Source organism: Callorhinus ursinus, unplaced genomic scaffold (genome assembly GCF_003265705.2).
Source record: "Callorhinus ursinus isolate GAN/ISIS: 27379988/994484 unplaced genomic scaffold, GSC_fseal_2.0 scaffold17, whole genome shotgun sequence".
Taxonomy (NCBI): Eukaryota; Metazoa; Chordata; class Mammalia; order Carnivora; family Otariidae; genus Callorhinus; species Callorhinus ursinus.
In genome coordinates this window covers 14,257,858-14,285,576 of record NW_027397079.1, presented here as the reverse complement: position 1 = coordinate 14,285,576, position 27,719 = coordinate 14,257,858, and the positions used below count along the sequence as shown (strand labels likewise).

Genomic DNA, 27,719 nt, shown 5'->3' with positions numbered 1-27,719 from the left:
ACAGAATTTCAGCCAGAAAAGAAGGGACACTTTCTCCTCATCATATGGAATACATTCCCTTTTCCCACGGTAGGTCTCAGTCAACCAGCCTATTACTCCCCAAGGATAATGTTTTTGTCTTCCAATTTGTTTATCCATCGATGCCCATGGGTGACAATCAACTTCGTGATAGTTTTTGACACAGAATATATCGATATGGAACTTACCAACAGCTTCCGATAGACCATAGACCTTTTGATTATAGGCGTCTGTTTTATCCCATATAAAAGTATAGGCCAGGTTTGGCGAGGCGGGAAACCACTTCTGAAAGAGTCTTCCTACCACAGCCACCATAAGGTGAACCTTCATTAAATTAAATGGTATAACGGACTGGGTCATGGTGATCTTGAGAACTGACTTATATCCCGCCGCTCTGGAGCTCAAGTAGGAAAGTTTCAAATCTGTTCCTGGAATTGTCGTTTCTTCATGGAGTACCTAGGTTTGCACAAAGCAGAAGCTTCAAACTGGGATCACAGGTAACTATTAGGTAAAGCAGATTTAAAAGAAGCGAGGAGAGCAACTAAAATAAGACACCAAAGAGTCACTATTCACAAATACACATCTGAGCTTGTTACTTTATTCGATAATTAAAAGTAACTCTGCCACCAGCCCAATTTTTCTCCTGCTAAAAGCTTCCTGTCATTCATTCGGAGTAGGTGCTACTCCTCATACAGGACACAGCACTGACATGCACTGACTTGTTAGCTCATGGTCACAGCGGATTCTCACTAACCCAATCCTTCACCCCGTCACCCTGGACAATCAGAGCCGACATCTGTAAGATGGTTAGCTCAGAGCAGGGATGTGGTCTGGGCCAAAGATCTGGCCTACGCCAGCTGGCTCATTTAGGGATTAATCCTGTGCCTACGGCCTCAGCAGCTGACTGGTCACAGCCTAGAAAGACAGGAGCAGTAACAGAAAAGACCCAATTCGTTTGAGTTAAATTGTAGTGAATTCTATATCCATGTTGAAAGGTAATAGAACAACAGCATATTCTCATAATTAGTTAAACGTTGAGCGAGGACTCACCACTGATTTTTGATATGATGGTAGCTGGACTAAGAGAGTAGCTGGACTGAGAGCTGCATAAATTCTCCCTGAGAGAGCAACTAATGTGTTATTGAACGTACATGCAAGACCCTCAATGTACACTTTTTGAGTTGAAACTGGACTGTGAAAAGTTGAAATAATTCCCTGCCTAAGAATGATCTCCTTTATAGATTTTAAAAAATCATATTCTTAACCCCACAATTTATCCATCAATGTGGCTGGCTCAGTGAACATCAACAAATTTATACTGACATATGCCAAAGCATATTATGCCAAACATTATTTATTTTGAAAACTAGATTTTATGTAGCGTGTAACATCTTTCCAGATGGCGCAGGTGCTAAGGACTACTGCTAAGCTCCTATTTCTCTGGTTAACAATGGTAGCTCTCCAGAGGCCCACTACAATACATATATTGTGAAGTGCAAGGCCATCTAGGCTCAAGAATCTGCACCAGGAAGTCACCATTTTGTCCACTAAGAATTAAATAACATTCTCCAAGATTTCCTCATATTGGCTTATCGAGATTCATTATTCAGACTGTGTTAGAAAAATCTTAGCATAGCGACCCAGTGGTCAGTAGGATCCAGCTCCTCTTGCACAGAGAAGTTGGGATCGATGCATATTTGTAGTGGTCAGTGTGAGTATAGGTGAGGAGCGCCAAAGGATGGGCTGAGTAAACCTCCATGGTGATCGGGGGCCAGTGCTGGCATCAAGAGCAATGGGATGCAATACCGTGGACTACGAAGGCACTGCTCTGCTCTCATAGCACCTATTCAGCACAATGGGGGGGGTTTCTTTACTGAACATGCGCACTGACTTCAGCTGCACACTCTCTGAAGCAAAATAGTTTATGGCCATACAAAAACTTTCCAGAGCTCTGTTTGACTCACGGAGAACATTACATTGAAGATTGACAGCACTTTTGTGTGGCTGTAGGCTACAGGGTGAATAATCTAAACAGGACTCATTGTTCTGCCATCACTGGGGTGAAGTATCAGTGGGTTGGCTTGAAAAATGGATTCTGTGACTCTTGAATGGCTCTCTGAAAATGTTAAGTGATTGAACCCTAAGGCATATAATTTGTTTCCTCATAATTTATTTTCAAAATAATTTCTCATAAATCTGATAGGTTTTCTATATGTAAGGCAGTCTTTCATTAATTAAATATATATTTCCTGTGATCTGGTATGAGCTGCTTCTCTAATTCAAAATACCGTATGTTATTCCCAATTTTAATAACAGATTCTTGTCTTTGTCATCATAAACCTATTTCCATGGAACAACTATCTGAGTTTAGTTCATTGAAACACGTGTTTCTCCTTTGTAATTTGACGTGACCACGGTATTTTGCATTAGTGGGAAACGGACACTCAGCCAGAGTGGAAAAATAAACCATCAAGTCTACTTTTTGCCAACTGTGTGATCTGTAAGCCCCATTCTTCACCCCATTAAACATTCAGTGAGAAACTACAATTAAAATAAAAAAATGTAATAAAAGACTTACTTTTTAAAATTTTGTTATTGTTTTTGTTCTGTTTTATAATAATTTGGTAAGTATTTTATTTTATAATAAATAAAATTACCTATCATCATTAAAAAAAAAAAGAAACTATATCCTGTCAATTCTACCTTCCAGGTCTAGGTCTAATCTGTTCTCTCTTCTCCACCTCCACCACCGTTGTGAGTGTTGGGCCCTCCCCTTCTCAGTGCTGGATATGTACAGAAATGTAGCGAACACTAGTCAGTCCACTGATTTATCTGTCTTCTTCTATCAGTTACACACTTTGCCTCGAGTTAGCTTTAGAGAAATCTGAAAAGACGCCATTGGCCCCCTGGTTCCATATTGCCTAGAGAATCCAAGGTCTCCATTGTACGGTATTTTGGGTCCACTCATAATCTAGCCCCAACCTTTCCTCTTATATGCCCTACACTTCAGTAGTTCACCAGTTTTACTATGACATAATTTGTTTTTACCACCCTGTGGTTGCTCACACATTTTCTTCAATCTGGAATATCCTTTCCCCGCTTCGAAGGCCAACCTCCTCAGTGATGCTTTTTTTGGGCTTCCTTAGGAATAGACCACTCTTTTGAACTTTCAGAGTTCTTCCTTCACATCTTGACCACATTTAGAATGGTGGGAATCCACGTCTTATTATTTTTTTTATCCTACTAGAGTACCTCATACATAATCGGTTCTCAGTAAATTTCTACTAAATGTTTGCAGACTGATGGAATGGAAAAAAAAAAAAAAAAAACCCTTCATGTATTCCTGCAACTGTTGACTATCTGAAACCCATTTCAATGACTCAGTTTGCTAACAATTTGCCACCTACAGACAGACAGACACAGCCTCAAGATTAAATCTATTTAAGGAGTGGCTAAGAAGTTCAGAGTTACCGCAAGATGGCCCCTGGGGAGGAAGTACTACATTGCATAAGGGCTACAATGACTTTGCAAAAGCTTCAGCTCAAAGCTGGCTTGACTGTTATGCAGTAAATCATTGAGGTGTCTCTTGTGCATTGAATTTGCCCGTGACAGTTCTTACCTGTTATCCTAGACTTTGCTCTCCATCTGTACTCCCTCCCTAGGGTATCTCATCCTACGCTTTATATTTAGCTGTATCACTGATGACCCCCAAGTTTCCGTTTTACTTCCAACCTCTGCCCTGGACATCCACTTCTTACCCCTTCCTCCCCAACTCCCTTTGTCCACGCCACCACTATTTTTCCTATTACGGAGATTGTCTCCTACCTGGTCTCCTCGTTTCAAAACTCTGCCCAGTATGGAAATATTCTTAGTGTGGCAACTACAGTGATCCTTTTAAGAAGGAAACCAGTAGGGGCGCCTGGGTGGCTCAGTTAAGCGTCCAACTCTTGGTTTCAGCTCAGGTCATGATCTCGGGGTTGTGGGATCGAGCCCTGCATTGGGCTCCACACTCAGCTCAGAGTGAGAATCTCTGCCTGAGATTCTCTCCCTCTCCTCTGCCCCCTCCACCCCGATCTCTCTCTCTCAAATAAAATCTTAAAGAAAAAAAGAAGGCCACTGTCTTCAATGATTTGTGGTTTGTCACCCCTTCACTCAAGCCACACCTGCTGGCCTCTGTGCCATTCTGTGAACAAGCCAAGCATGCTCTTCCCTCTGAGCTTCTGAACTTGCTCCTAGTGCTAACTGGAATACCCTTCTATTTTCGGATTTATTCTTTCACTTTCTTAAAGTTTCTGCTGAAACATCAACTTATCAAAGAGATCTTCCTGGGCCACACTTTACAAAACTGTACCTCTGTCAATTGACCCTGTTTTATCTTTGAAAAATAAGTCGTATTCACAAGCTGACATATATTTACACATTTGTTGTCTCTCTCCCCATTAGCTGGGAAGCTCCTTGAGAACAGGTACTTCATCTGATTGGCTTACTGCTTCGCTCAATTCTAACAGCACCTGATATCAAATAAATATTTGAAGAGTGAATGGGACAAAGCTGCTATGTGCTGCTGTATTTTAAAGACTGCATATTTTTGGGGCGCCTGGGTGGCTCAGTTGGTGAAGCGACCTACTCTTGAATTCAGCTCACATCATGATCTCGGGGTCGTGGGATGGAGCCCTGTGTCCAGCTCTGTGCTCAGCAGGGAGTCTGCTTAAGATTCCCACTCTCCGGGCACCTGGGTGGCTCAGTTGGTTAAGCGACTGCCTTCGGCTCAGGTCATGATCCTGGAGTCCCGGGATCGAGTCCCACATCGGGCTCCCTGCTTGGCGGGGAGTCTGCTTCTCCCTCTGACCCTCTTCCCTCTCGTGCTCTCTATCTCTCATTCTCTCTCTCTCGAATAAATAAATAAGATCTTTAAAAAAAAAAAAAGATTCCCGCTCTCCTTCTGCCCCTCCCCCTCCACTCTCTCTCTCTCATAAATAAAAAAAACTTTAAAAAAAATAAAGACCACATAGTTTTACTTAGCTATTTATGAATAGTCTATTATTATTGTACCTAATGTCCTATCTTCAAGACCTCAAAGTTCTTTCTTTTTTTTTCTCAAAGTTATTTCTAATTGGAAATAAAGAGGAAGGAAAACAATCTCCATATATTTCTCCAGATAGTAGATAAAAGGAATAGTGAAAGTATGGCTATTTTTAGAAAAGTTATATAGTATTTTCCCCCCTGAGGAGAACAGGATTTACCACAAATTATTAGAACTTAAGACATACCAAGTTTTTTAGATAAAAATATCTTGAGTAAATTAATGAACATTTGCTGCTAAAAATCATCTTTTCTGAAACACTTTTTACTTATAAGTATAACTAAACAGTAAGTCACTGAGAGTAATGACCACATATAATAGCACTTGTTCCCACATCAGTCAGGAGGTCAGGAGCATATAAGTATCAAAGCCTTTTTCTAGTGAATGAGTACATGAACAAAGACGTTATTAGCTGTTGAGTTTAAGCTGTTTTTTCCATTTGGTTACAACTAATAAATATATACAGATATAGTACAGCTTGAACAAAAAAGTATTTTGAATAGATCTTTAAGAAATAACTAGATTATTTCTTAAATAATCCTACCACAGTATTACCTATTCTTGCACAGGCACGCACACACGTACACACCCCACATTCTGTGTTTCCATCTATAGAATTATTTGGGATAGCACTGGAACTCTGCAATCCTTTTTAAAGATTCTTTGGAAACCACATGATCCGAAAACAGGTTCCTTAAAAGTACTGCCTGCCAGAACATTCTACCTGTGTTTCGGGAATAATGGGGCTGTCTTCAGGAGAAGATCTGAAAAAGGTAGATAAAGGAGAAGACACGATGATGGGATTTGGCCTCACAAATCCACTCAGATCACAGCTGGGAATGTCATTCTCTTCCTTCTTCATGACGAGGGTATCCATCACATAAAAGACATTCCACGGAATCCACACGGTATGATACTGAGTGAGGAATGGGGAGCGTTCAAATACCAAAGTAAGAGACGCCCCGCCATTTGCCACCAAATCAAACCTAAGAAAAAACAAGATTACTTAGTGAATTATCTGGATCCCATACAGCTTCCAACAACACTCAGTTCCTTAAATAAATATGCTTTACAAAGAAAACCAACTTTTCTCCCAACTTGTATATGACAGAGTTTCAAATCTACAGGAATATTAAAATAACCATTCAATGAACACCCAGATACCTTTAATTAGATTCACCAACTCATTAACATCTTCCCAAATTTGCTTTATCTATCTACCCATCTTCTTATTTTTTCAGAACCATCTAAGCTTAAGTTTTAGGTGTTATGGAATGTCACTCCTAAATATTTCAACACGAATCTTCTAAAACAAAGAAAATTCTCCTACGAAACCACAACACTGTTACCATGTCTTGGCAAATGAAATCAACTTTTAAGGAACCACATGAGCACGTGACTTTAACTCTGCCACATGCACAGATTTCTGGAGCCTAAAAGTTGTTGCAGTTCTATATGAAAAGGGACAATAAAACATATTGGGAGCTATAAGAATGCCTAGTTTTTATACTGAAAATATTTCACACAGAGAGAGTGTGGTGGGACTGACTCACATTCCATCCTGGCGGGTAATAGTATATCCATATTCTGGGTAATGGAAAAACGACACATTTACTCCAATAAGTGGAGTTCCGTCAGCAGTTAGTACTTGGCCTCTAATGACGGATGCAAGGCTGTGGGAAAAGTAGAAGAATTAAAATGAACATCTGTCTTCTCAGGTCAACATTATCATGATTTAGAGATAATTCAACCTAAGGATAAAATAACACTGTCACACATACTTGTTCTTCACAAAAACCAGACCTGAAAGAGTCCCAAGACAATGCTCCCTTTTAATTCAGGGCAATTCACGTTCTCTAAATGCCTGGTGTTTACCCTGGGTTTTACTTTGTTGCAATCTGGGTTTTGGAGAGTTATCAAGACCCATAATTTAGAGATGGGTTTTTTTAAAATTATAAACTGTGCTTTTTCATAAGTCGTATATCTGGTGCTTACATGAAGGAAGGTATACCTTCCAATTAATTCCGAGGCAATCCGTAAATCTGCAGGGACCAAGAAGTACAAGATTTAAAGGGGCAATAAGGCACATTTGTGCAACAACTTTTAATCAACTGCTGGGTCTAACAGCATTAATGCTGTTAAATTACTGCAGATCCAGGAGTTCTAGTGTAAATCATCTTCTTTTACTCAGTAAGACACGAGACACCTGCTTTCACTTACTGGTTTATTTTCAGGTCATTACTGCTCTGTAAAGCACCAGTCAAACAGCTTATGCAATCTTATTGCCATGCCGTTAGCAGTTCTATTACATTAATTCATAATTTATATTATTTAGCGAGCTCAGCTGAAAAAAAAAGCTCACTTCTGTTTTGCCTTTTGGGGTCTTTTCACTGCTTCTTTTGAAACATTTCCAACTGCGCTAACAAAATCAACGAGTTAAATGAAGATTTATTGACTCCTTAACGGGATGTCCTATTCCGGCTCAGGTACTGAAATTGACAAAGCACGTGAACTGTGTCAAAAATGCTTGAAATGCGAAGTTTGGTGAGGAATTTGCCGAAAGAGAAACAACTGCATTAAAAGAAAAAGCTCTTTCTTCAAATTCACAGTCATCAGCATTTCATCGAAAAGTGCATGGAACTATTGATAATAACATCACTACAAATCTATGTAAGGAGAAAATGCATTAACCTCTTGTTGAAAGGACTTTCTCCAGGTATGACATGAGTGCTCTCAGACCCTATAAGAAAACTGATTCGATCATAGAAGGATTTGGCAGCTTGCTGTGAGGGTGACTGTAAGCTTTGGCTGATGACGTCCTGAGGATCAGGCAGGCCTCGGCAGTAAGCCTGGCTTTGGCAGGAGCTCTGTAAACAGCAATCAGGATCCATACAGTCAACGAGCCCATCTGCAGAGAGAAGTGCAAGCCAGTAAGAGAATTCCTCTTGTTACATGGTGACCTGAGACGCGTTTTGTTTGTTGGTTCGTTTTCTTTCAGATCCAGTGAATCTTTCCCCCATCTGAGGTAATTTCTACAAGGCACACTTTTTGGAAACAGATAAAATATTAATACAAGACTTACAGCCTCTTTCACATAGAATAAATGTTTGGATTGGAGATGGCTGATTCTGAGTCAGGAGTAAAACACTGCTGATAAGAATAATCTATTAGGACTAGGAAGGACTACAGATTCATTTTAAGTATAATTGCTGAAGCCTTTTCTATTTTATAGAAAATGCACTAGGAGTTAACATAGTGAGAACGATGGGTCAATGGTTCGGGACCTACATAGGGTAAAGTTCTAAAACTTGGGGCAGGGTCAGAGAATAAAAGTCCGTGAAGTGAAGCAAATACCAATCAACATACAATGGATGAGATAAGCCAACCACTTTTCAAAGAAATAGCTTTCTCAAGGAAGGTAAAGTGTGTTCCAAATAAAATGAAGGCATCTCTCAAGTGTTAAACAGGATCCTGAGCCCCTCGTATGCCCCTGCTAAAATGGAGGTGTTACATTAAAATGTGGCAAATATAAGTGAGTCGTAATACTGGAAATGATTAGAAGCCTACCACAAAAAAAAAAACAAACCACTGACCTACAGGCTGGTGATGTGAAGAGTGTAATGGAAAGAAAGAATTTGCTAGTGCCTTCTCCAGGAACATCAAAAGGAAACCACATTCCATGGTCCATGTAAATATTTTGTTCGAAACATATAAACCAACTCATTAGTGGACAAGAGTGTCAGGTTATAATGATTTAGTGACGTTACCCCTTAAGATCATTCTTTCACTGCCCAGCTGATACATGAATTTTGATCTGCTTGGCAATGACATTTCTCAGTACAGATAAACAAGAACATTAGTTTCTGAAGACTTTAAATCATTCTTGAGAGATCGGACAAATGGTTATCCTCACACCGAAGTCTCAAGTCTTAGTGTGACCCTATTATGGCAAACTCAGTTGAAAATATCTAGTTGACCTACATATTTTATTTACACAAGGGCTTTTTAAAGTAACTTTTATTTGGAAAAAAACAAAAAACAAAAACAAACCACACTAGCCATATGTTTTGGCTTTAGGCCACTCTTATTAATAGAATACAAGTTTGCCCCTTCATTATCTGACAGCAAACCAAGATGCAAGAAAATAGACTAAATTGAGTTATGTTGTCCAGTCTAAAAGTACGTCAATGACAACACAGGAAAGGTCAGAAATAAGAGACGAGGGGTCCTGGATCAATGTCCTTCAGTCATTTTGCCCATCTGAAGCAGAATGTAGTGAACACTTGTGAGTTCTCCCAACGCTCATTTCCTCTTCTTTGGGCAACAGCTCTACACTTTCATTTATATACCCATCCGTCCCCCCGTCTGTCTGTGTGCATTTCCCCCTTCATGTTTGGTTCAGATGTGTCCATTTGACCTAACTTGTCTATCTGAAGTGAATTTCAGGAACTGTCTGCAGAGATTCCCCTTCCCCTTTCCCCTGAGACTTGGAGCTGTAAGGCTGTGAGGTTGGGGTTGCTGCCTCGATCCTGCTGCTCCTACAAGAGAACCTGTCTGGCAGCTCGGCATTCAAGAAGCAGAACCAAGGGCTGGAGAGAAAAACAAGAGGTCATCGTGGCATCTTTAGGGTTTTTGCAACAACCTGCACCTGAGCTCCTGGGTTTTTCAGTTGCAGGAGCCAGGCTATTCTCTTCTTCCTTACGCCTGTTTGAGTTAGATTTTGTCACTTAAAACCGAAAGAGACTTAGTTTATCTAGAGACAGCAACTAAAAATCTCTTCACTATTTCCCTTGTAGTCAAAAAACAAGCTTAAGAGGTGAATACGTGGATTAAATTTATGGTGTTGGACTCCTTTTTACATTAATATTTTAATTTTTTGTTATGATGATGAGTCAGACTTTCTGACAGGCAGATCTTCATATATATTGTTTCCTTTATAATAGTTACATTTGTATGCAGATGTCTGTTACATTTTTTAAAATGTGTTAATTATTTGAAAGTGTAGTTTTATTCCTTTGATAAAAATTTTAAATGTTTTAAGCAAATCAAATGAAACTGAGCTTTGAAATTTTATATAGATTTATCAAAATACTACTACTTTCTTAGCCAAAAGGCCATGAAGATGAAAAATGTCTAAATATTTCTCTGTATTTCTGGAAGATAAAACTACGCTACAGGCTTACTTTTCACGAAGCTATAATAATGCAATACATTGTATATATTTTTTTCTCTATCTTTCTCAAAGAAATAGAAGCAGTTATTAAGACTTGGATTTTTAAAGTAGAAGACTACTGAACTATTGCTCCAATATCATTTCTGGCTCAAAAGAAACCAATTAAAAAATAAAACCCTTTCAGTAACAACCCATGATTATATACTGAGACTATAAGGAAGCTTCAATTACGTGTTTTATGATATATTTAAGAGTTCTTACTCCATGACTTTTGAATGGGTGAGCAGATGCTTGGGAGAATCATTTAACACAAATATTTTATATTCTGGCAGGTTTTTCCCTTACATTCATTCTTTAACCTAAATAGAAACTACTCACTAGAGAAAGTACTTCCAATTATTATATTTTATCTTCATTAATCTTATCAATTAAAGGTTAAATGCCTTCGTCCTCTCCTCCCCCCACACTACAACTACAGTATCTTCCTTTAGGCAATATATGGTACAGTTGCCGAAGAGGAATGCTCAAATTTAGTCATTCATCTTTGTTAGTTTATAAAAAGCAAATGTACATCTGGCATGTAGTCTGCAGGTCATAAAACTGCATGAGATTGACACCTTCTGAACTAATCAGTTGGAAATGCATTTTTACAAGCCTCTCTGCTAACATCAATCAGAGAAAGAATCTCATTTTCAACAGCCAAGATGCAGGGACACACAGTTTGTTATTTTTCTGCAGAGTTTATCAGTAACTTGCCCAAGCAAGTGACGGATGGTTATGAATCTGGCTCCCTATAACTTGAGAAAACATTTTTCAATCTTTGTACTTATATAGCTAGGGCTTTCTATTACAGCTAAGTTGATTACCCGCTTGCCCAAATGTACACCGTAGTAAAATTGTCTTTGTGGAGTAGCTTCTCGAAATCATTGAGATTCCTTTTAGTACCAGGAATATTCAGCTGGTATAAATTTATATTGGTATAGACACCGTATCTAATAGAATTAATCATAAAAAAAAAATCTAAAAAAATCAGAAATGCTCAACACCCCACTGAATAATAACTTCAATGATCAGTTAAGAGCTTTTCTTTCTTTGCAATATAAGTGGTACTCTGAAGTAAAGCAGAGAATTTAGTTTATGCTTCCGTCCACTGAATCCTGAACATTATTGCTCTAGTTACCATTTTAAAACATGTTCTAATCTTACCTTAGGCTTTCGTTGGACTATAACAGTGGTTGGCAAACTTACTTTGCAAAGGGCCAGATAGTAAATAATTTAGGCTTTGTGGGCCATGCAGTCTCTGTCGTACCTTTCGACTCCACCTTTATAGAGCTAAAGCAGCCGTAGACATTATGGAAATGATAGGTGTGTTCCAATAAAACTTTATTTACAAAAACAGCCTTTGCCCCAGAGGTCATAGCTTGCAAGCCTCCGGTCTTGCTTTAATGTTTCTACCCTGCTCGATTTCCTTGGATCTTCTGATCATTCCTGACATTGTTTCTGGCAAATTTGCACAATGCATATTTTGCCAGATTATTAAAACTTCTGACTCCAGGTCTTCTCCTAGGTTACTCCTATGCTGGCTTTGATCTGCTTGTCAAAACTCACTTGCTCCTTTTAAGTAGCTATGGATACCTGAACCTGTTTTTCAAAACCTTGGTTTACTGACTGGATAAAAAGTCATGAATTTCCTTTCAATGAATTTTCCTTTTTTACTCAAAAGATAATTAATGTCCACCACCCTTCCCCACAGTATTTGGAAGGCCCTCTCCCCCATTCCAAATTAGAGGTACAGATAGAAATTCTGATAGAATAATTTATCTGTAGACTTCAGAATTTTCAAAGGGTGTAGGTATACCTTTCATTACTTCTTAAAGTCACCATTCTGTGATACGCATGAAATTCATTTATTACTGAATTGGAATCATGTTTGGCTTTCTGACTCTTCTTGTTTTCTTTTTTTTGTGTGTGTGTCTCTATGTTCACATATGTCTTCAGGCTGATCATTCTTCTGCACTTCAAATCCACAAACTGCCTTCTAGATATTTCCATCTGGATATTACACGGGCAGCAACAACTTAGTGGATCTAAAACACAGCATATTGAATCTCCTCTAAACACGCTGTTTTCTTCTGTTATTTCCTATTTCGATGAATGGTCCATCATCCACCCGTCCAGTCTCTCAAAGTAGAGACCTGAGGGTCATCCTTGACTCCTCTCTTCCTTTTTCTCTGCACCTAATCAATTACCAGGTCCTTCTTTCCTTCACCCCAAATATCTCTTCAATCAGTCTCTTTCTTTCCATTTCACGGAAAACGCCCTTCAGGCCACCATGGTCATCTCTCGAGGAGATCTCTACGATGGTTTGGTTTCCTGGGTTCCCGCCTTGTCCCCACTATTCATCCTCTACACCTCCATCAGAGTCATCTTTGCAGAAATCAGATCTGATGACTTCACTTCCTAGCTCAAATACGTCCTCTACTGCCTTCTGAGTAGTCAGAACTCCTTACTGTGGGGCTTTTAAAAGCTTTCACCATTATTGTTTTCCACTGCCCGGAGACCTCTGGTCTGCTCTCTAGCTCCCTACTCCCTGGACCCCCATCCCCACTCCCCATTCCTTAAGCCAGCAGCTCAGGCAATGGCTCAGGAAGCTCCTTGAGAGCTGAGTTCGCCACTGTATCCGCAGTTATCTAGTGCACTTCTTGGCACCAAGTCAGCATACAATGTATTTGCTGAAAGAATGGAAGAATGGATTCAGTTCCTAGAGACAATTAGATTGAAACAGATCAAAATGATGTCTTAAAGGTGCAGCAGAGACACCCTCTTGGTTTTCTTTTCTTACCCTTCTCCAACCCTCAATACTATGCTCACCCTTGAATTCTGGTTTCTTTTTCACCCGAACAGTTATTTTTTAAATGTTCTGATTAATTTGACATTAACCAATCCACACAATTTTAAAAAAGCATTAGAAGAAATGATATGAAACACGATGTATAATCTTACAAAGGGAAAAGGCCCTATCTGTTTTTGAAGACACACAACCCAGAGTTCGTGAAAAGATACACCTCATCAGAATTGACCTCATATCAATGGAAACTGCTACATGATGAAAGACACCTTCAGAAAGTTAAAAGAGAAGTGAAAACCTGGGATAAAATACCTGCAATACGCCTAACAGAGAATTAATAAGTAGCATATACAAAGAAGTCCTAAAAATTAGAAAGGAAAATCAAGCCACTGATAGGGAAAAAATGGGCAAGAGAAATAAATAATTAGCAAAAGAAGAAATACAAATGGCCAAGAAGCATGTATACGGATCACCAACTGAATCAGTAATTAGAGAAATGCGAATTAAAACAATAAAAATGGAATCGTTTTCACCCATCAGACAACATTCCTACTTTTCACTTGTTGGGCAATTTTGTTTGTGTATGATGATTATGTACAGACTATAGACATGGAGAAAATAAACACTCTTGTACTGATGACGTACAAGTGGCAAAACCCACTGCAAGGCGATTTGGCTATGAAATTTAAAAATTTAAGTACCCCTTAACCTAGGAATTTCACTTCTTAAAATCTGCCCAAAAGAAATACTTGTACATTCACAGAAGGATTTATATGCAGATACACACACAGAGAGACACAGAGACACACTACATATTTGTCTTTACACTAAGAGCAAGAAAAGAAAAAAAAGAAACAACTAGGTTATTACTAATAATTATTATTAATGTAGTAGTGGTAAAATTAATGACTACGTCTGGGTTTCTATTATAAAGAACGAGGTAGACCTCTATGTACTGGCTTGAAAAAAATCTCTAAAAAGATAGATTCTTTGGCAGAATCAAATTTCGAACAGCACCTATCGCACTTAAGTTTAAAAACATAAATGTGCCTATAAATTCACTGGAGGAGGAGCAGAAATATGCACAGCAAGTCGTTGACAGCAGTTAACTCTTTGACAATGCGAACGCACTCATTGTACACTGTGGTTACTACTTCTAACTCTCGCCATTAATACAGAGGTTCTTAAGGTGGAGACACGTGCATCAAGGAGACCTGTTTCTGAAGACGTCCCGAGTCCCGCCCATTTCTATAGTCCGAAACCTGAAGTAGGAGCTACTGGTACTGGCTGTAAATTATAGGGAGGACTTTTAGTTCCAGCCTGTGTGGCTCTGATTTTTCTCTCCCCCTAGAGCTTATTCCAGTATAGCGGTAAACCCCCGTGTTCCTTGTATACTATTGGGCAACTACTGGGGTGCCTTGTGTCGGACAGCACGAGCTGGACTTCTCGTTCCTCGAATGCAATTGACACTGCTCTAAAAATTCTGTGCAGAGCAAAAGGGTTCAGACGAGCCCGAGTCTCTCCCCTAAAGGCGGAGCTGGTAGAGTCTTTCAAACTTGTAATTTTCCCCCCAGATTATGATCTACCAGGAAAATATATCTGAATGCTTGGAGACTCTGAGTGCCACTCCTATGTTCTGATATCTGGAATCTTTTCTCGGGAAGTACTTATGATCTCCTATAATCCTTTTTTTCTTTTCTCTTTTCCTTCTTCCCTCCTTTCTTCCTAATTTCCTTCTTTCCTCCCTCCCTTCTTTTTGCTTTTTTCCTCTTCTTCTCCTTCATTTTTTAAGCCATCCCCCCTTTCTTCCCAGTTCTGGTACTCTCTATTTTATTTATTTAAATTTTATTTTAATATGTGTTTGGAGAACACAGTAGTCCCATCTTCCTGCTAGGACTTTTTAAGGAATCTATTTTCAAACATTTCCTTATTTTCATCTGGTAATCTCCAAACTTAGATGGCCCTGCCCACTCGCCATACTCAATATGCTGCTTACATTAACATTTCATTCATTTTTCCACTTCTGGGTTTTACTGCTAGTGCACTCCCACATTTTCTTGCAGTCTGAAACTTCTGTTTGTGTTCTGTCTCCCTCTCTCTCCTGACTGTTTTTATCTTTCTAATTTCTGAATAACCTCAATTGAATTGTGCTTTCCTCTCCATTATCATCAGCCTCCACTTAAAAAAAAAAAAAGCCTGTTCTAGGTCCATCTTCCTGACATATTCCCACAAACTAATACTTCTGAAGGGCAAAAAAGTAACTATCTAATTACAAGTAAGATGGATCACACCTGGCATTGTATTTTGGCATGCCCCTATTCTTACATATAAAGGCTAGTATTTTTGTGTCCTCAACCACCCAATCTCTAAGAGAGGGCTTGAGTCCCATGCCTTAAGAACCCACAGGGGAGCTATCCACTGGAGGACCAGACAGGGGAAGCAAGATGTCAAAGGAACTCTTAACTAGGAAGATGGGAACATGGTAACAATGATAACATATTTTGCAGAAATCATCTTGTTTATTTATTTATTTAAAAATTTTTTTTTAAGTAGGCTCCACGCCCAATGCGGGGCTTGAACTCACAACCCTGAGATCAAGACCTGAGCTGAGATCAAGAGTTGGATGCTCAACCAACTGAGCCACCCAGGTGCCCCAAGAAACTGTCTTGTTAATGAGTATCTTAAGTTGCTATAAAGGTAGAATTGCCTCTGGCAAGCTTTTGCATTTTGATGTTTGCATAGTGGGGCCACCATATGGGGAACTATTTAAAATCAAGAAATCCTCTACTGAATGAGATTCTCAGTGGGTATGCTAGGTTAAAAACAAGGATTCTCATAAAAGTATGCAGGGAGAACTGGAGAGTGCTTTGTCAACCTGGGGCATGGACAGCATATCGAGGCTCGGCACTGCTTTTCTTGTTCTCATGTGAGAAGGCTATAATTCTGGGAGAAAGAGGGAAATAAAGAATAGAAGAAGAATTTCTCCTGAGAGTAACAAAAGCCTATGAGCTATATGAAATAGTTAATGGAGTATATTCCCTGGGTATACTAAAACTAAATGCTGTGGACAGCTATTAATATTCCCATAGTTGAATCTGTTTTTCTGCCTATGCAGCATCCATACCCCTTTGTTCTGGTGAGAGAATGTCAATTTTCCTTTGGCGAGGGGACGAGGTCAGGCTCAGACCCAGGCCTCCTGTAACCATTGAGAAAGGTTGTCTCCTTGTACGGGGGTTATTATGCGGTGTGATGTAAAAGCCAGAGCTGCTGGGGGGTCATTCTGAGGAAGAGACAGTCAAAGAATGGTGCCAATGCGGAATAAGGCAGAGCTGACAGAAGAATTAACCCAGATTTCTGTTACCATTGTTTAAACACCTAGGTGCAGCTATTTCTGAATTTTTCAGTTATATAAGCTAATAAGGTTTTCTCTTTTAAAAGCTTAAGACCGGCTGAGTGGAATTTCTATCATGCGCCACCAAAGAGTCTCTCCTGGTGAGAATAACAAACGCAAGGGATATCCTTGTGGAGGGGAAGCTGAAGCCTGCGGTAGAGTAGCTGTGAGACAGATGGGGCCATTTTCAGAAGCTGACTGAGGGGGACACTCGAGTAGCTACAAAATGAGGCAGCAGAGGCTCACGGTCTGACACCCCAGTCCTGGTCACACTGCACTTAATGGTGACCGGTTCCCAGCTCTTCACTTGCCTTTTTGCTGATCTTAGCAACTTCACCATCAGAGTGAGTTCTGGGATATGAACGGGAAAATGGCTCAGCCCAGAGGGAGGCTGACTCTGTAGGTGCGGAAAGAGTTGAAGAAGAATTATTTAGAAGCCAAGGCTAGGCATGCACCGCTCATTCTTTGCCCTGAAAGTTTTCTCAACTAGGGCAGGATATGGGGAGGTTGCTCCCAAAGCGTCTCCATGCTCTGTTGGGAGATGTTATACACAATTACCTGGTCCAGCGACTATTCATTTCTCACTTCCGCTGCGTGATTTAAAAATCGTCTATTCCACTGCCTGCCTTTGTCCAGAGGATCTGCTCCAACAGCCTCTGTTTGATACCTGGAGCTAGATTCGAGAAGCAGTTTGGGGAGGCAACTGGTTGATTCCATACAGAGTGGGGATCTTTGTCAGGGCTTTTACTGTGGCTTTTACAGACTGCCCTTAGTTCTGAAATGGTGGTGACCCTGAGTGCATGACAAGTGTTATTTGAGCCTTAAAGGAACACGGTCCACAGTTTGAAGTCCATCTCATGAACAGGAGATTCATTTCTTATGACTGTGTGGGTGTCAAGGGAGTGGCTACAGATAAATTCCCCCAATCCATTTTAATGGTAGCTTCTTCCTTCTGTGCCTCCTAAAGAATTCCCTCGTAAGACTGTCTTTTCTTACACATTTTAGAGACATAAAGGGGAAATGGGACTCCATGGGCAAAGAGGAACACCTATTTAATGAGATTTAGATGTTGAGGATCTGTAGTCTTAGTGGAGATGGGGCAAGCTGGATTTGGTAAAGAAAAGTACATTTTAGGGGGGGGAAGGAAGATGCTTGGTCTAAGAAAAAATATGATTATTTCCCCAAATATGTTGTCTTTTCTAAAAATTTTTAATGTATCTTCTTCAGGTCTGGGGATAGTAAGCAACCTTCTTTGTTCTTTTATTTTTTTAAACAAAGATTGTGTTGTACAATGTTGCTCAGACTGGACTACTAGCTGTTTTTATGACATGCTGGTTAGAGCCAAGCCAATCTCTTCAATTGTTCTTCCTCCTTACTCACTTAACATGTTAAACTACTTAGCTACTTTCTGGCAAATTCACCATTTGATAACAAACTTACTTTGAACAATGGGTCTATATCAGCACAAGTTAGTGTATGTCATGAAATTTCAGGTACGGGCCTTATTTTAAACATTCTGCTCTACTGACCTCATATGATGCCAATGATAGCCTTAATTGCCAGATTATATGCCTTGATTTGGGGTTTGGTGTGGAAAATATTGTCTTTATTCACACAGTCCATGCTTAAGTCCAAACAACCCTCTAGCTTAGGTTATAAGGCAGCCAGGTTATGATCTCAGGGTATAATAAAGCTGGCATTGAGTTTCCTTCTCAGAAGATCAACAAAATCAGGTTAGGACAAGAATAGAAATTATTAATATGAAATAAGTAAAGAATCCACAGGAGGTCTTCTATTAGCTCAGATTTCCCCTTGGAGACGGAAGCCTAGAGATAGCATAGTTTCATGCTAATAAGAATAAACAAAGGGGGAACAGGCCAATTCACAGCTGATAAAGTTTGGGGCAAGGGAAAAACCTCCTTAGCTGATAACAACACTAAAGAGTTGATTAGTCCCTAAATTACTCTGCCATGTCTCTGCAGACCTGGCCCTGCCGTCGTTTTCCCTCTGAGAGAGTCTGTAACCACCTCAATGTACTCTCCTTTAGAAGACAAAATCTGGAATATACGATCAAGGAGGGAAAGAAGCTCCCTTTCTTCCCTAGGCAATAGAAAACAATGGGACAGAGGCTTCTTGGGGAAAAGCAATGAGGAAAGCTGCCATCTGGGCTGTGGTCGGAGAGGATTAATGCTGCCATTTTTACAAAGCGCGCCGTTAAGAGAAAGTTGAGACAACAAGGTATCACTAGGCAGGAAAAGGTTTGAGGGCTAAGGACCACCGTATCTATCAGGACGAGAAGGAAGAGAAGCTTTGGCTCAGGTTTCTCGAGAGCCCAAGTTAAAAAAAAAAAAACAGGGAAAACTGAACACTTAGCTAGAAACTAAAAGTGAGAATGGCAGCCCGCCGTCCGGAGGACGAGACACAAATGACATCTGGTTTGAGAATGGCGGTAGGCATGGGCTAGGGTGCGCATGCGCGTCCGTGTGTGCGTGCTCTCACTTGCGCGCGCGCGTGTGCGTGCGCATGTGCGCGTAGTATGTGCGCATGTGCGTTGGGGAGCTGACAAAGGGGAGGCTGCGGGTCGGCTCTAGTCCCTCTGCTTCCCAAAGAACAGTAGTTAGATCCACACTATGTAGGAAAGAAAAGACTGTTCATCTTCCCTGACACCCTCCTGTGAATTTCAGCTAGCCGAGACGACAGCAAAAGGAAAACGGGAGTCATAGCAGCTCCTACTGATGACATAACTATGTGCCTGGCACTGTATTAAGTACCTGCATTCTCTCAGCCCTTTCAAAAACTCTTTTGTTCCTATGTCACAGATGAAGCAACTGTAAAGTCACACAGGTGCAAGGTAAAGTGAAGATCTGCACTCTTCCCCAACACTACTGCTCCTGTGGACATTCCCAGAGAGCAGGGGGAACGAAGGAGGGGCTGAGGAAACACATCCTCATGCACAGAGCAGGTGGCCACAGGGGCCCAGAGAGGAACTAAATCCCTTCTAAAAACTCAGCCCCAAAGGTACGCCAAAACCAAGCAGCTATCGGGGACACCCATTTCATCACTGGAGAAGAAATCACCGGCTCTCACTCTTTATTCTTTGAAATGAAAATGCGAACAGGGTAAAGAATTACTTCTTAACCAAGGGCCTGCGCTGGGTGGAATATCACAATCTTTTAGCAGGCTGTGAAGTTTAGGATAGACAGACACCGGGAGTACAGCTTCAAGTAGGCTGTTTTCTTTACTGTTTTATTTTTTTCCACCCGTGCCTTTTTTCAGAAGAGCTTGGGAAATGCCCTGCAACTTTTGGAATGTTTAGTTATTAAAATATTGCTTTAGAGCTCCCAATTCACAGGGCCGTATATACCGTGATGAGGAGAATCGTCATCTGGAGATCAGGAAAAGCGATGGGGAACAATGGACATTATACAGTAGCTTGGTTACCTTGCCTTTTCCCTGAATGATAATAATCTTGCATTTGTTTCGGGGAAAATAGGGAGCAAAATCACTGCATCAGCACTCATACATTTTTCAATCAATCTCATCTATGGGGATCTGATTTTTTTGGCACCAGAGAGCTATGTAACTTATAAGCCTGTGCTCTGGCACACACTTGTTTTCACACTCAGCATTTCTTACCTCCTTCATTGTCCTTGCTGTCTGTGCAGAGAGTCTCCATGGCTACATCGCAGCCTGCTCCTCTCCACCCTGGCTGGCAAACACAATGCCAGCCGTTTTGGTCCAGTGTACATCTTCCATTGCTGTTGCACAGCCCAGGACAACCCTCTATCAAAGGAGACAAAGAAGGAAAACACAAGTGACTTGAGTATTGAAAGTTTTTGCACCTAAAATAAACAGATAAGGGACACTTAGTGGGAACAGGCCTTTGTAAACAGCACAAATACTGTAATTGCACATGGATAGAAACAGCAACAGTCTCTAAGGAATCTAATTCTTACCCAAGTGGCATCTTTGATTGGCCTGACCCTTGAGACACCACTTACCTGTGCAGGACAGAAATATATGCAACGATCCACTAACTAGCCGCAGGCCAGACAAAATTAACTTTTTTTCCCCCTTTAGCAAAGCAACAAGGTTGACCGTACGGTGTGAAAAAGCATCTCGACAAGACAATTTCAGAATCCCTGGTATAGATTTTTAATCCGTTGTAGACATTATCGGCTACTCATTAGGACATGCCTTCTTAAAGCACCTTGTTGCTTTAAAAAATTCCCTCTAAATTCAAAAGCATGAAAGTAGGTATGAGGATGTGAACGATGTTAAAAAGACAACATTAATTTTATCTGGCCTCAGAGTTGCTGTACATTCATGTGAAATTACAGTGCATTAAATAACTGCACAAAGTATAGGCCAGTCTTGATGACTATACTTTATGCCAAGAGTACATTCCTTTTCACAGAATAAGCAAAGCCCAGGAAATAGTGAAGCAGCTTAGCATCTATTCTAACAAACATCAGGATTCAGGCTGCATACGGATGGGACAGGACCGACAGGATTTCCAACTAAATGTAATAGCTGTGCATATTTGATTACTTAGGACGGACAAAATGAAATACCATAAGGACCACAATAAAACATTGATAGACTGAACAAAAACACGGTAGTGACGTGCTTCAAGACAGAGAGCGAAGAGTGGTATTTTGTGACAATCTCCCTAAGGCTTTTATGCTGTTACCTTTATATCCTATCTTGTCTGCTTTTATGGGCAAGGAGGGAAAATTTGGGAAACAATTAAAATAATTTAATATATCCAAAATCTATAATTGTTTCAGTCTAACATGACATTAAAAAAAAAACAATTTTTTGCCACTTCCTACTGATGATATCTGGCATGCGGCCAACATGATCTGTTTATGAGGATGGACACTTAGGTAGAGTTTGGTGTTCTTGTCTATGAGTGTGATGTGACACTGGCAGAAACAAGGATATAGATGCTCCAAAATTGTTAAGAATAATTAGCTATTGATCAGATCTCTTTGGACAGAATTATTTATAATTTGACCATAAAATACATACTAGCCAAAAATACTTGCTAGAGCATGGGGGTTATCCAGCTTCTTATAATTAGAATGCTACTCTTGTTTCAGTGACAAAATTTAAGGGAACAATCTGTTTAAAGATGTTTATTTTATGTCATTTTAAAAGAATTATTCATATACTGGCTTCCCCTCCTCCACTGTGGAACTTGAAATGAAAATATCTCAAAGAGACGTTCTGTCTCTTAAGATGAGAGCTAAGAGAAAGAAGACTATCTTGACAGTCTCTTGTGGCAGGAGAAAATGAAATTATACGTATGGATACCATCAGGTTAGGAGAAGATTAATTTTGCTGCTTCTTTTCTCCTAGACAATTATCATCTGTATCTATGGATTTCCAATATCTAAAAAAGTCAGTTTTCCTTCCGGATGTTTTTTGTTTTGTTTTTAACGAAAAAGAAAGATTTAATTGCCCCACTGAAGAAGAGGTGCATCAGCTGACTGCATGCACATAAGAGTTATTATATGAAAGCCTGGATATTGCCATGAATATTTTCATATTCTAATGAAAAGCACAAACAAGGAATAGAAAATAGGTAATCTGAGGAGAAAGGGAGAGGGAATTTTCTCTTCTGAAAAAATATTTTCCACCTATTTCTACGAGAACTGAAGAGACGAGAATCTGCTGTTTTCTGCTGAGCAACGTTATCATTTCTGTTTGGCAGAATGCACTGTAATTTTGTCGTTTTTTCAGAAAATAACAGAATGGAAATTATGATATCACGTATATTTTGAAACATTTAGAAGAAGCCAAAGAAGTTTCCATATAAGGATAAATGAGACTTCTCTCAACATATATTAGCCAGAATCTTCTTTAGATTGACAATTTCTTATTCTGTGATAAGAGAGTGAGCATTTGTGATTCTTCAAGACAGAATTTAAAGCTCATTAGCTGAATTGCCAACAATGAAGACCTTAAGGCAAAAGAAAAGAAAACAAACAAAAAACAGCAAATGTACTGTTATCTTCAGTTTTTGGTTCCCGTGAAAACTAATGCTTTTACATAGGAATGAGATCTGTGATAACCCAAAATTATAAAAATGAGACACGGACACTGAAGTCTCAATACTTTAAATCCAAGGCATTTCACATAATGTAAGCCTGATTTATAATTTACAAAAATATGCATGAGAAACAGTCTATTTTCATACCTAGTACAGTCTGATACACGGTTATATATAGATATATATGTAGATATGTCAACAAAGTGCAAGTATACAGTACCTTTAACTATCTTATCCAAATAGTGAGCTTGAGAAATTAAAAAGGAAAAAAGAACAGACAGACATTTCAGAAGTGTCACATGGGACAAGGAAATTTTCAGAATTCACATGCAAATCGAGTAGCTCTAGCTAACATGAGACTCACATCACACGACAGAGATGCACTTCATTATCTTCTAAAACTGCAATATATTCATGTTTCAGTAAGTGTGGTCATGATTCCAGGAAATACTCAGCATTTTCAAGAGAAGTGTGCAGGTAAACTAACACTACCTTTCACAGATTACCTGGAATGCACCCACCCGGATCCTTCTGGAGATTATACTTTAATAGCTAAGTAGAACAAATGGAATCAATTCTTTTTACTAAAGAAATTGCGAAATTTAGGCCGATGAGAATTACAAATAAACAAACAAAATAATGCTAATTTTTAAGCGTTTGCTTTTAACAAAGTAGTTTTGTAAGGGTTGCACGGGTCAGGGCAAAAAGGACAACACAGAAGCTGTGGAGGAACCATTTATGTGTGTTCTGATGCTGGCTTTCTTCAACCTGAGAGATAAACCCACTGAAATCCTGCTGCCCTCACCTTCTGTCTTGAGCCACTTGTGTATTTATATATTATCAAACTTTAATGTCTAGTAAATAAGAAAAAAAGGAAGTAATTGAGAATCTTTGAGCAAATGGAGCAAACTTAATATAGTATGAAAAAGGCATGTGTAAACTCTATAGAGAATGACTACCCCGTGGCCCTTGACTACATGTCGGATGGACAGTGGTGTATCGCATATGTAGTCTATTACGAAATACAGACTCTCCTAAGATCCTGTTTCTTTTCAGGATTCGTCCTGGAACAGCTCTGTTTCTCACAGAAGCTCTGTAGGAACAGTCAGGATTAAGCCTGAAGTCTTTTACTGTACCTGTCCATTTAATCTTTCATGAGGTTACAATTTGGCTACACCTTTCCTCTTGAACGGAGGCATACACACCTCTCTCCCTTCACTCAGCATAGAGACGTAATATATTCTTAATAAGTCTGAAATCTTCTTGCTTTGTCAAAATTCATACATCTTTAATGATCTAAAGTTGCTTTTCAAAGATGCTTATGTTGATGATTTTTCATTACTGACACATGCAAGTGATAGCCGAACTCCTAACAGAATGATTTAAACTCTAACTTCCAGTCGAGCCACTCAGATCTGGTAGTTCTGTCATGTGCATAAACAAAACCATAAATGCTTCTGACACATCCGTACTGTGGATATATAAAAGGATTCTTCACGTTGCCACAGGATTCCATTAGAGGCTTTTGAATTGCATTTAAACATAAGTGTTTATAACTAATTGACAATATATTGCAGGGGAAATTAAGGTGAAGAAACACTCCTAGTAGGTATGACTCTGAAATGAGAACTTAATGAAAATAATTCTATTTTCAGATGTTAAAATAAAAGTGTACTATTGTATAACATCATGCATATGATTTCTCAATGATCCCTTGCGGACATTATATAATATACTAGAGACTCATAATAGCTCAACTGATGATCTAAACGTAAACAAAGTGCCTTGTTTAAAAATTCTGGAGTTTCTGATTCAGACAGGGTAGTATTTTTGAAGGAATTCTTAATTTATAAAAATTAATCACGCAGATCTTAGTTGGACAGTCTTTTGCTTTTATGTATGGTCCACTTCGGTTAACACAACCAAAATAAGGAATGCAATTAATTCTGATCTGGATTAGTAGTTTTAAAGGAGGAATGGATTATTTATAATCCAGCCAATTCTATTATTTTAGCAAACAGAATCAATTATACAAAACAGTGGACTGATTACAGGTAAAGGTAGGTTTGTCACTGGGTCAAAAGAACAAACAAAAGTGGAGATGAAATTAGCAAATATAGTTCAAATATACAACAGGTCAATTTTATAATTTAAAGTTATATAACACTTTAGATATTAAAAATATTTAACACAAATGTTGCAAACAGTTAAAACCAACCATAAGAACAGGATCCATACTGAGAAAAGATACCAAGATTTGTCATTTGCATTTTATATCATAGGAAATAACTGTGAGGCTGACAGTTTCTTTTCTTTTCTTTTTTTTTTTTTTTGAGGCTGATAGTTTCAAACCAAGACAGAAAGGGGTAAAATCCACCACGTATATTTTGTCCTCGAAGATGAAAATTTCTGACAATCCCACAAAAGCCTCGTTCTAAATAATAAAGATGCTAAAAGGAGATATCGATATATGAGGTTCAAATAATTATTAAAAATAATAATGCGACAATAAAAACATCATTACATAAGCCACTACAGGAAATTATCAGAAAAATGCAGGCATGTTGCAAGAAGCCATTAGGAACAATAATCGTAAAAATAATACAGTATATTTAAAAATTAATATACCTAACAATGGCTGAAATGCACATTAAGTTGCAAAAAAACTGCTTTGAAAACTGTGTGCTCTGACACAAAAACAAAATCCTTCCTATTAGATCTACTCACCAAAAGTTTTAAATTTGCTTTATTGAAGAAAACTCTTATAAACATCAGTGCTAGATGTATAAGATGGAACCTCTTAAAACTATTCTCCAGGAAAATGTATTCATAAAACACTCTCCCTGGAGTTTCAGTTCTTTATCTTTTAAAAAGACCCGCGTGGGACACAGGGGGTGAGAATTACCGTATTTCCTGTAAGACAGTGATTCTTAATTCTTCTGGGGTCTCACGTCTCAGAAAAGTGGTGAGAGCCACGGACTCCACCCCCACCCCCCCGCCCCCCGACACAATGCACGCATGCTTACAGACACAAAATGCTGTCTGTGGTTTCAGCTCTTCCATGGGCTCTGGTCCTATAAATTGCAGACTGTGAGCACCCGGCTGATGTATTAATGATCCCCAAATTTCTAGCTTTGGTCCAGGTCCAGACCAGATTCAGAAGAATGTAGGGGACACGCCTAAAGTACTCTGATCCCAGCTCTACTCCCTGAAAATAATAAAGATTCACTTTGTGTCAGATACTGCTCTCAGCCCTCTCTATTGGGCTTTCACTTTATCTTCCCCACAACCCTATGATATAAACACAGTTGATACAGTGAGTACAGATGGAGAGACTGAGGAGGGACAGACAGTGTGTGCAGGGGCACCGTCTCTGTCATGATGCCTCTTCTTACTCAGAAGTACTTTGCAATTATTCCTGACCTAACATGAATTTAAGTAGATAGCTACAAAGCCAGAGGGTAGTTCTACTGTCTCTTAGATGTCTTCCTTGGGAATGGCCAGGTGGACCTAACTTAAATGGCAGAATGCAGTTGAGTGTCTTTTAAACGTCAGAGCTAATTCTTGGTTTGTGTTGCCTCTCTTTCAAAATACATTCAGATACAGTCATCTCTAGAAGGTAACAGATGAAATGACTGCTCGGGTTTCAAGCCCATGGGTTTGGAGGTTCCTGGCCTACTTGCTGGTTCATGTGGGCAAAGATTCGGTGCAATTGCAGATGTGGAAGAAAGGTCTGGGCCATCAAGAATATTTTTATCATATGAATAGCCCAGAGGCCTCCAGTATCACCCAAGCAAATGAGAAGTACTGTATCCTTTTCACACACTACCCCCAGATGTTTCTTTTTAAAAAGAATAATTTCTTTATTCAAAGCCCCTAATGATCGTATTTTCCCCTCTGTGTTTTGGGGAAGATGGGTGGAGGTAGACACAAAATGATCTACTCTCATCTGTACCCTGTAGGAAGGATCTGGAGTCTAAGGTCCCGTAGGAGGGACTTTGCTCATATTTAGTCTTGAACGGTTTTTAATTCCTAATGAGTACACTAGAAAGGAAGAGCAACGGAAAGTCTACCTACATGTTGGTGCCTCATCTGCTGATCTATCAAAATTATGGGCACCCACCTCCCTCCATTTCCTTTAGTTATCTGATTCTTCCCTTTTTTCTCACTGAGTCCTTGTCTTGGAAGAAGTCTCGGAGTATGGACACTAGAGTAGATGTGAAAGGAGAAGAGGAGTAACAAGAACTAGCTGTGATCAGTTCATTAAGAGATTCCATAAAAGGACACCTGGGTGGCTCAGTTGGTTGAGCGACTGCCTTCGGCTCAGGTCATGATCCTGGAGTCCCGGGATCGAGTCCCACATCGGGCTCCCTGCTCAGCGGGGAGTCTGCTTCTCCCACTGACCCTCTCCCCTTTCATGCTGTTTCTGTCTCTCTCTCACAAATAAATAAATAAAATCTTAAAAAAAAATCTAAGGCTTTAATGATATATAGACATATGGAACTGAATGTGTGAATCTCCTCCATTAGAAATGTAAAGTCCAAGGCCAGGCTAATCCCTGTCTTTCCATTGCCTGGTTCATAAGGGATTCTTAATATCTGCTGAATAAAATGATTAAATGTCCTTATTATGGTGGTTCTAGTACATCTTACACGTGTTTGCAGCTTTTGAAGAAACTCTATGAATAATACAGTGGCTGCTTTTTGAGAAGCATGTGTGAGCAATACCTCGTTTCCAAAATCCTTCCCCTCTCTTCATTCATCTGTTCCTCTCCCCTCTTCCAATCCATCCATCCATCCTAACTACATAAAATAGTATTAACAATAACTACCATTTACTACTCTTACTAAATGCTGAAAACTATGCTAAGCATTTTACGAGATGACTTAATTTTCACCACCCTATGGGTTAATAGGTACTTTTATTATCTTCCCTACTTCATAAATGAAGAAACTGAGGTACAGTGAAACAACTTTCTCAAGGTCAAAATGCCAGCAAGTGGCAAGGCCAAAATTCCAACCAAGTAGCCTGTGGCCAAAGTCCATGCACTTGATAATCAGCTATAGTCACAACTCAGAAGAATCGGAACTATGTAACCTATGTAAGACTAGAAGCATCATCCGTTTTTGGAATGGTCAATAAATTTAC

General features: G+C 39.4%; 1 protein-coding gene across 4 annotated transcripts in view; it reads right to left on the bottom strand.

Annotated features, from left to right (window-relative positions):
- The window catches only part of TENM3 (teneurin transmembrane protein 3), a 1,496,942-nt gene that overhangs the window by 62,397 nt on the left and 1,406,826 nt on the right, over positions 1–27,719 (bottom strand). For all 4 annotated transcript variants that reach the window (XM_073902279.1, XM_073902283.1, XM_073902281.1 and 1 more), the window contains 7 exons: positions 22,792–22,818; positions 21,207–21,224; positions 20,150–20,296; positions 7,793–8,009; positions 6,655–6,774; positions 5,826–6,087; positions 207–474 (listed from right to left, as the gene is read on the bottom strand). In XM_073902279.1, the coding sequence (XP_073758380.1) occupies positions 207–474; positions 5,826–6,087; positions 6,655–6,774; positions 7,793–8,009; positions 20,150–20,296; positions 21,207–21,224; positions 22,792–22,818 (1,059 nt within the window). The remainder of the gene's footprint in view (positions 1–206; positions 475–5,825; positions 6,088–6,654; positions 6,775–7,792; positions 8,010–20,149; positions 20,297–21,206; positions 21,225–22,791; positions 22,819–27,719) is intronic.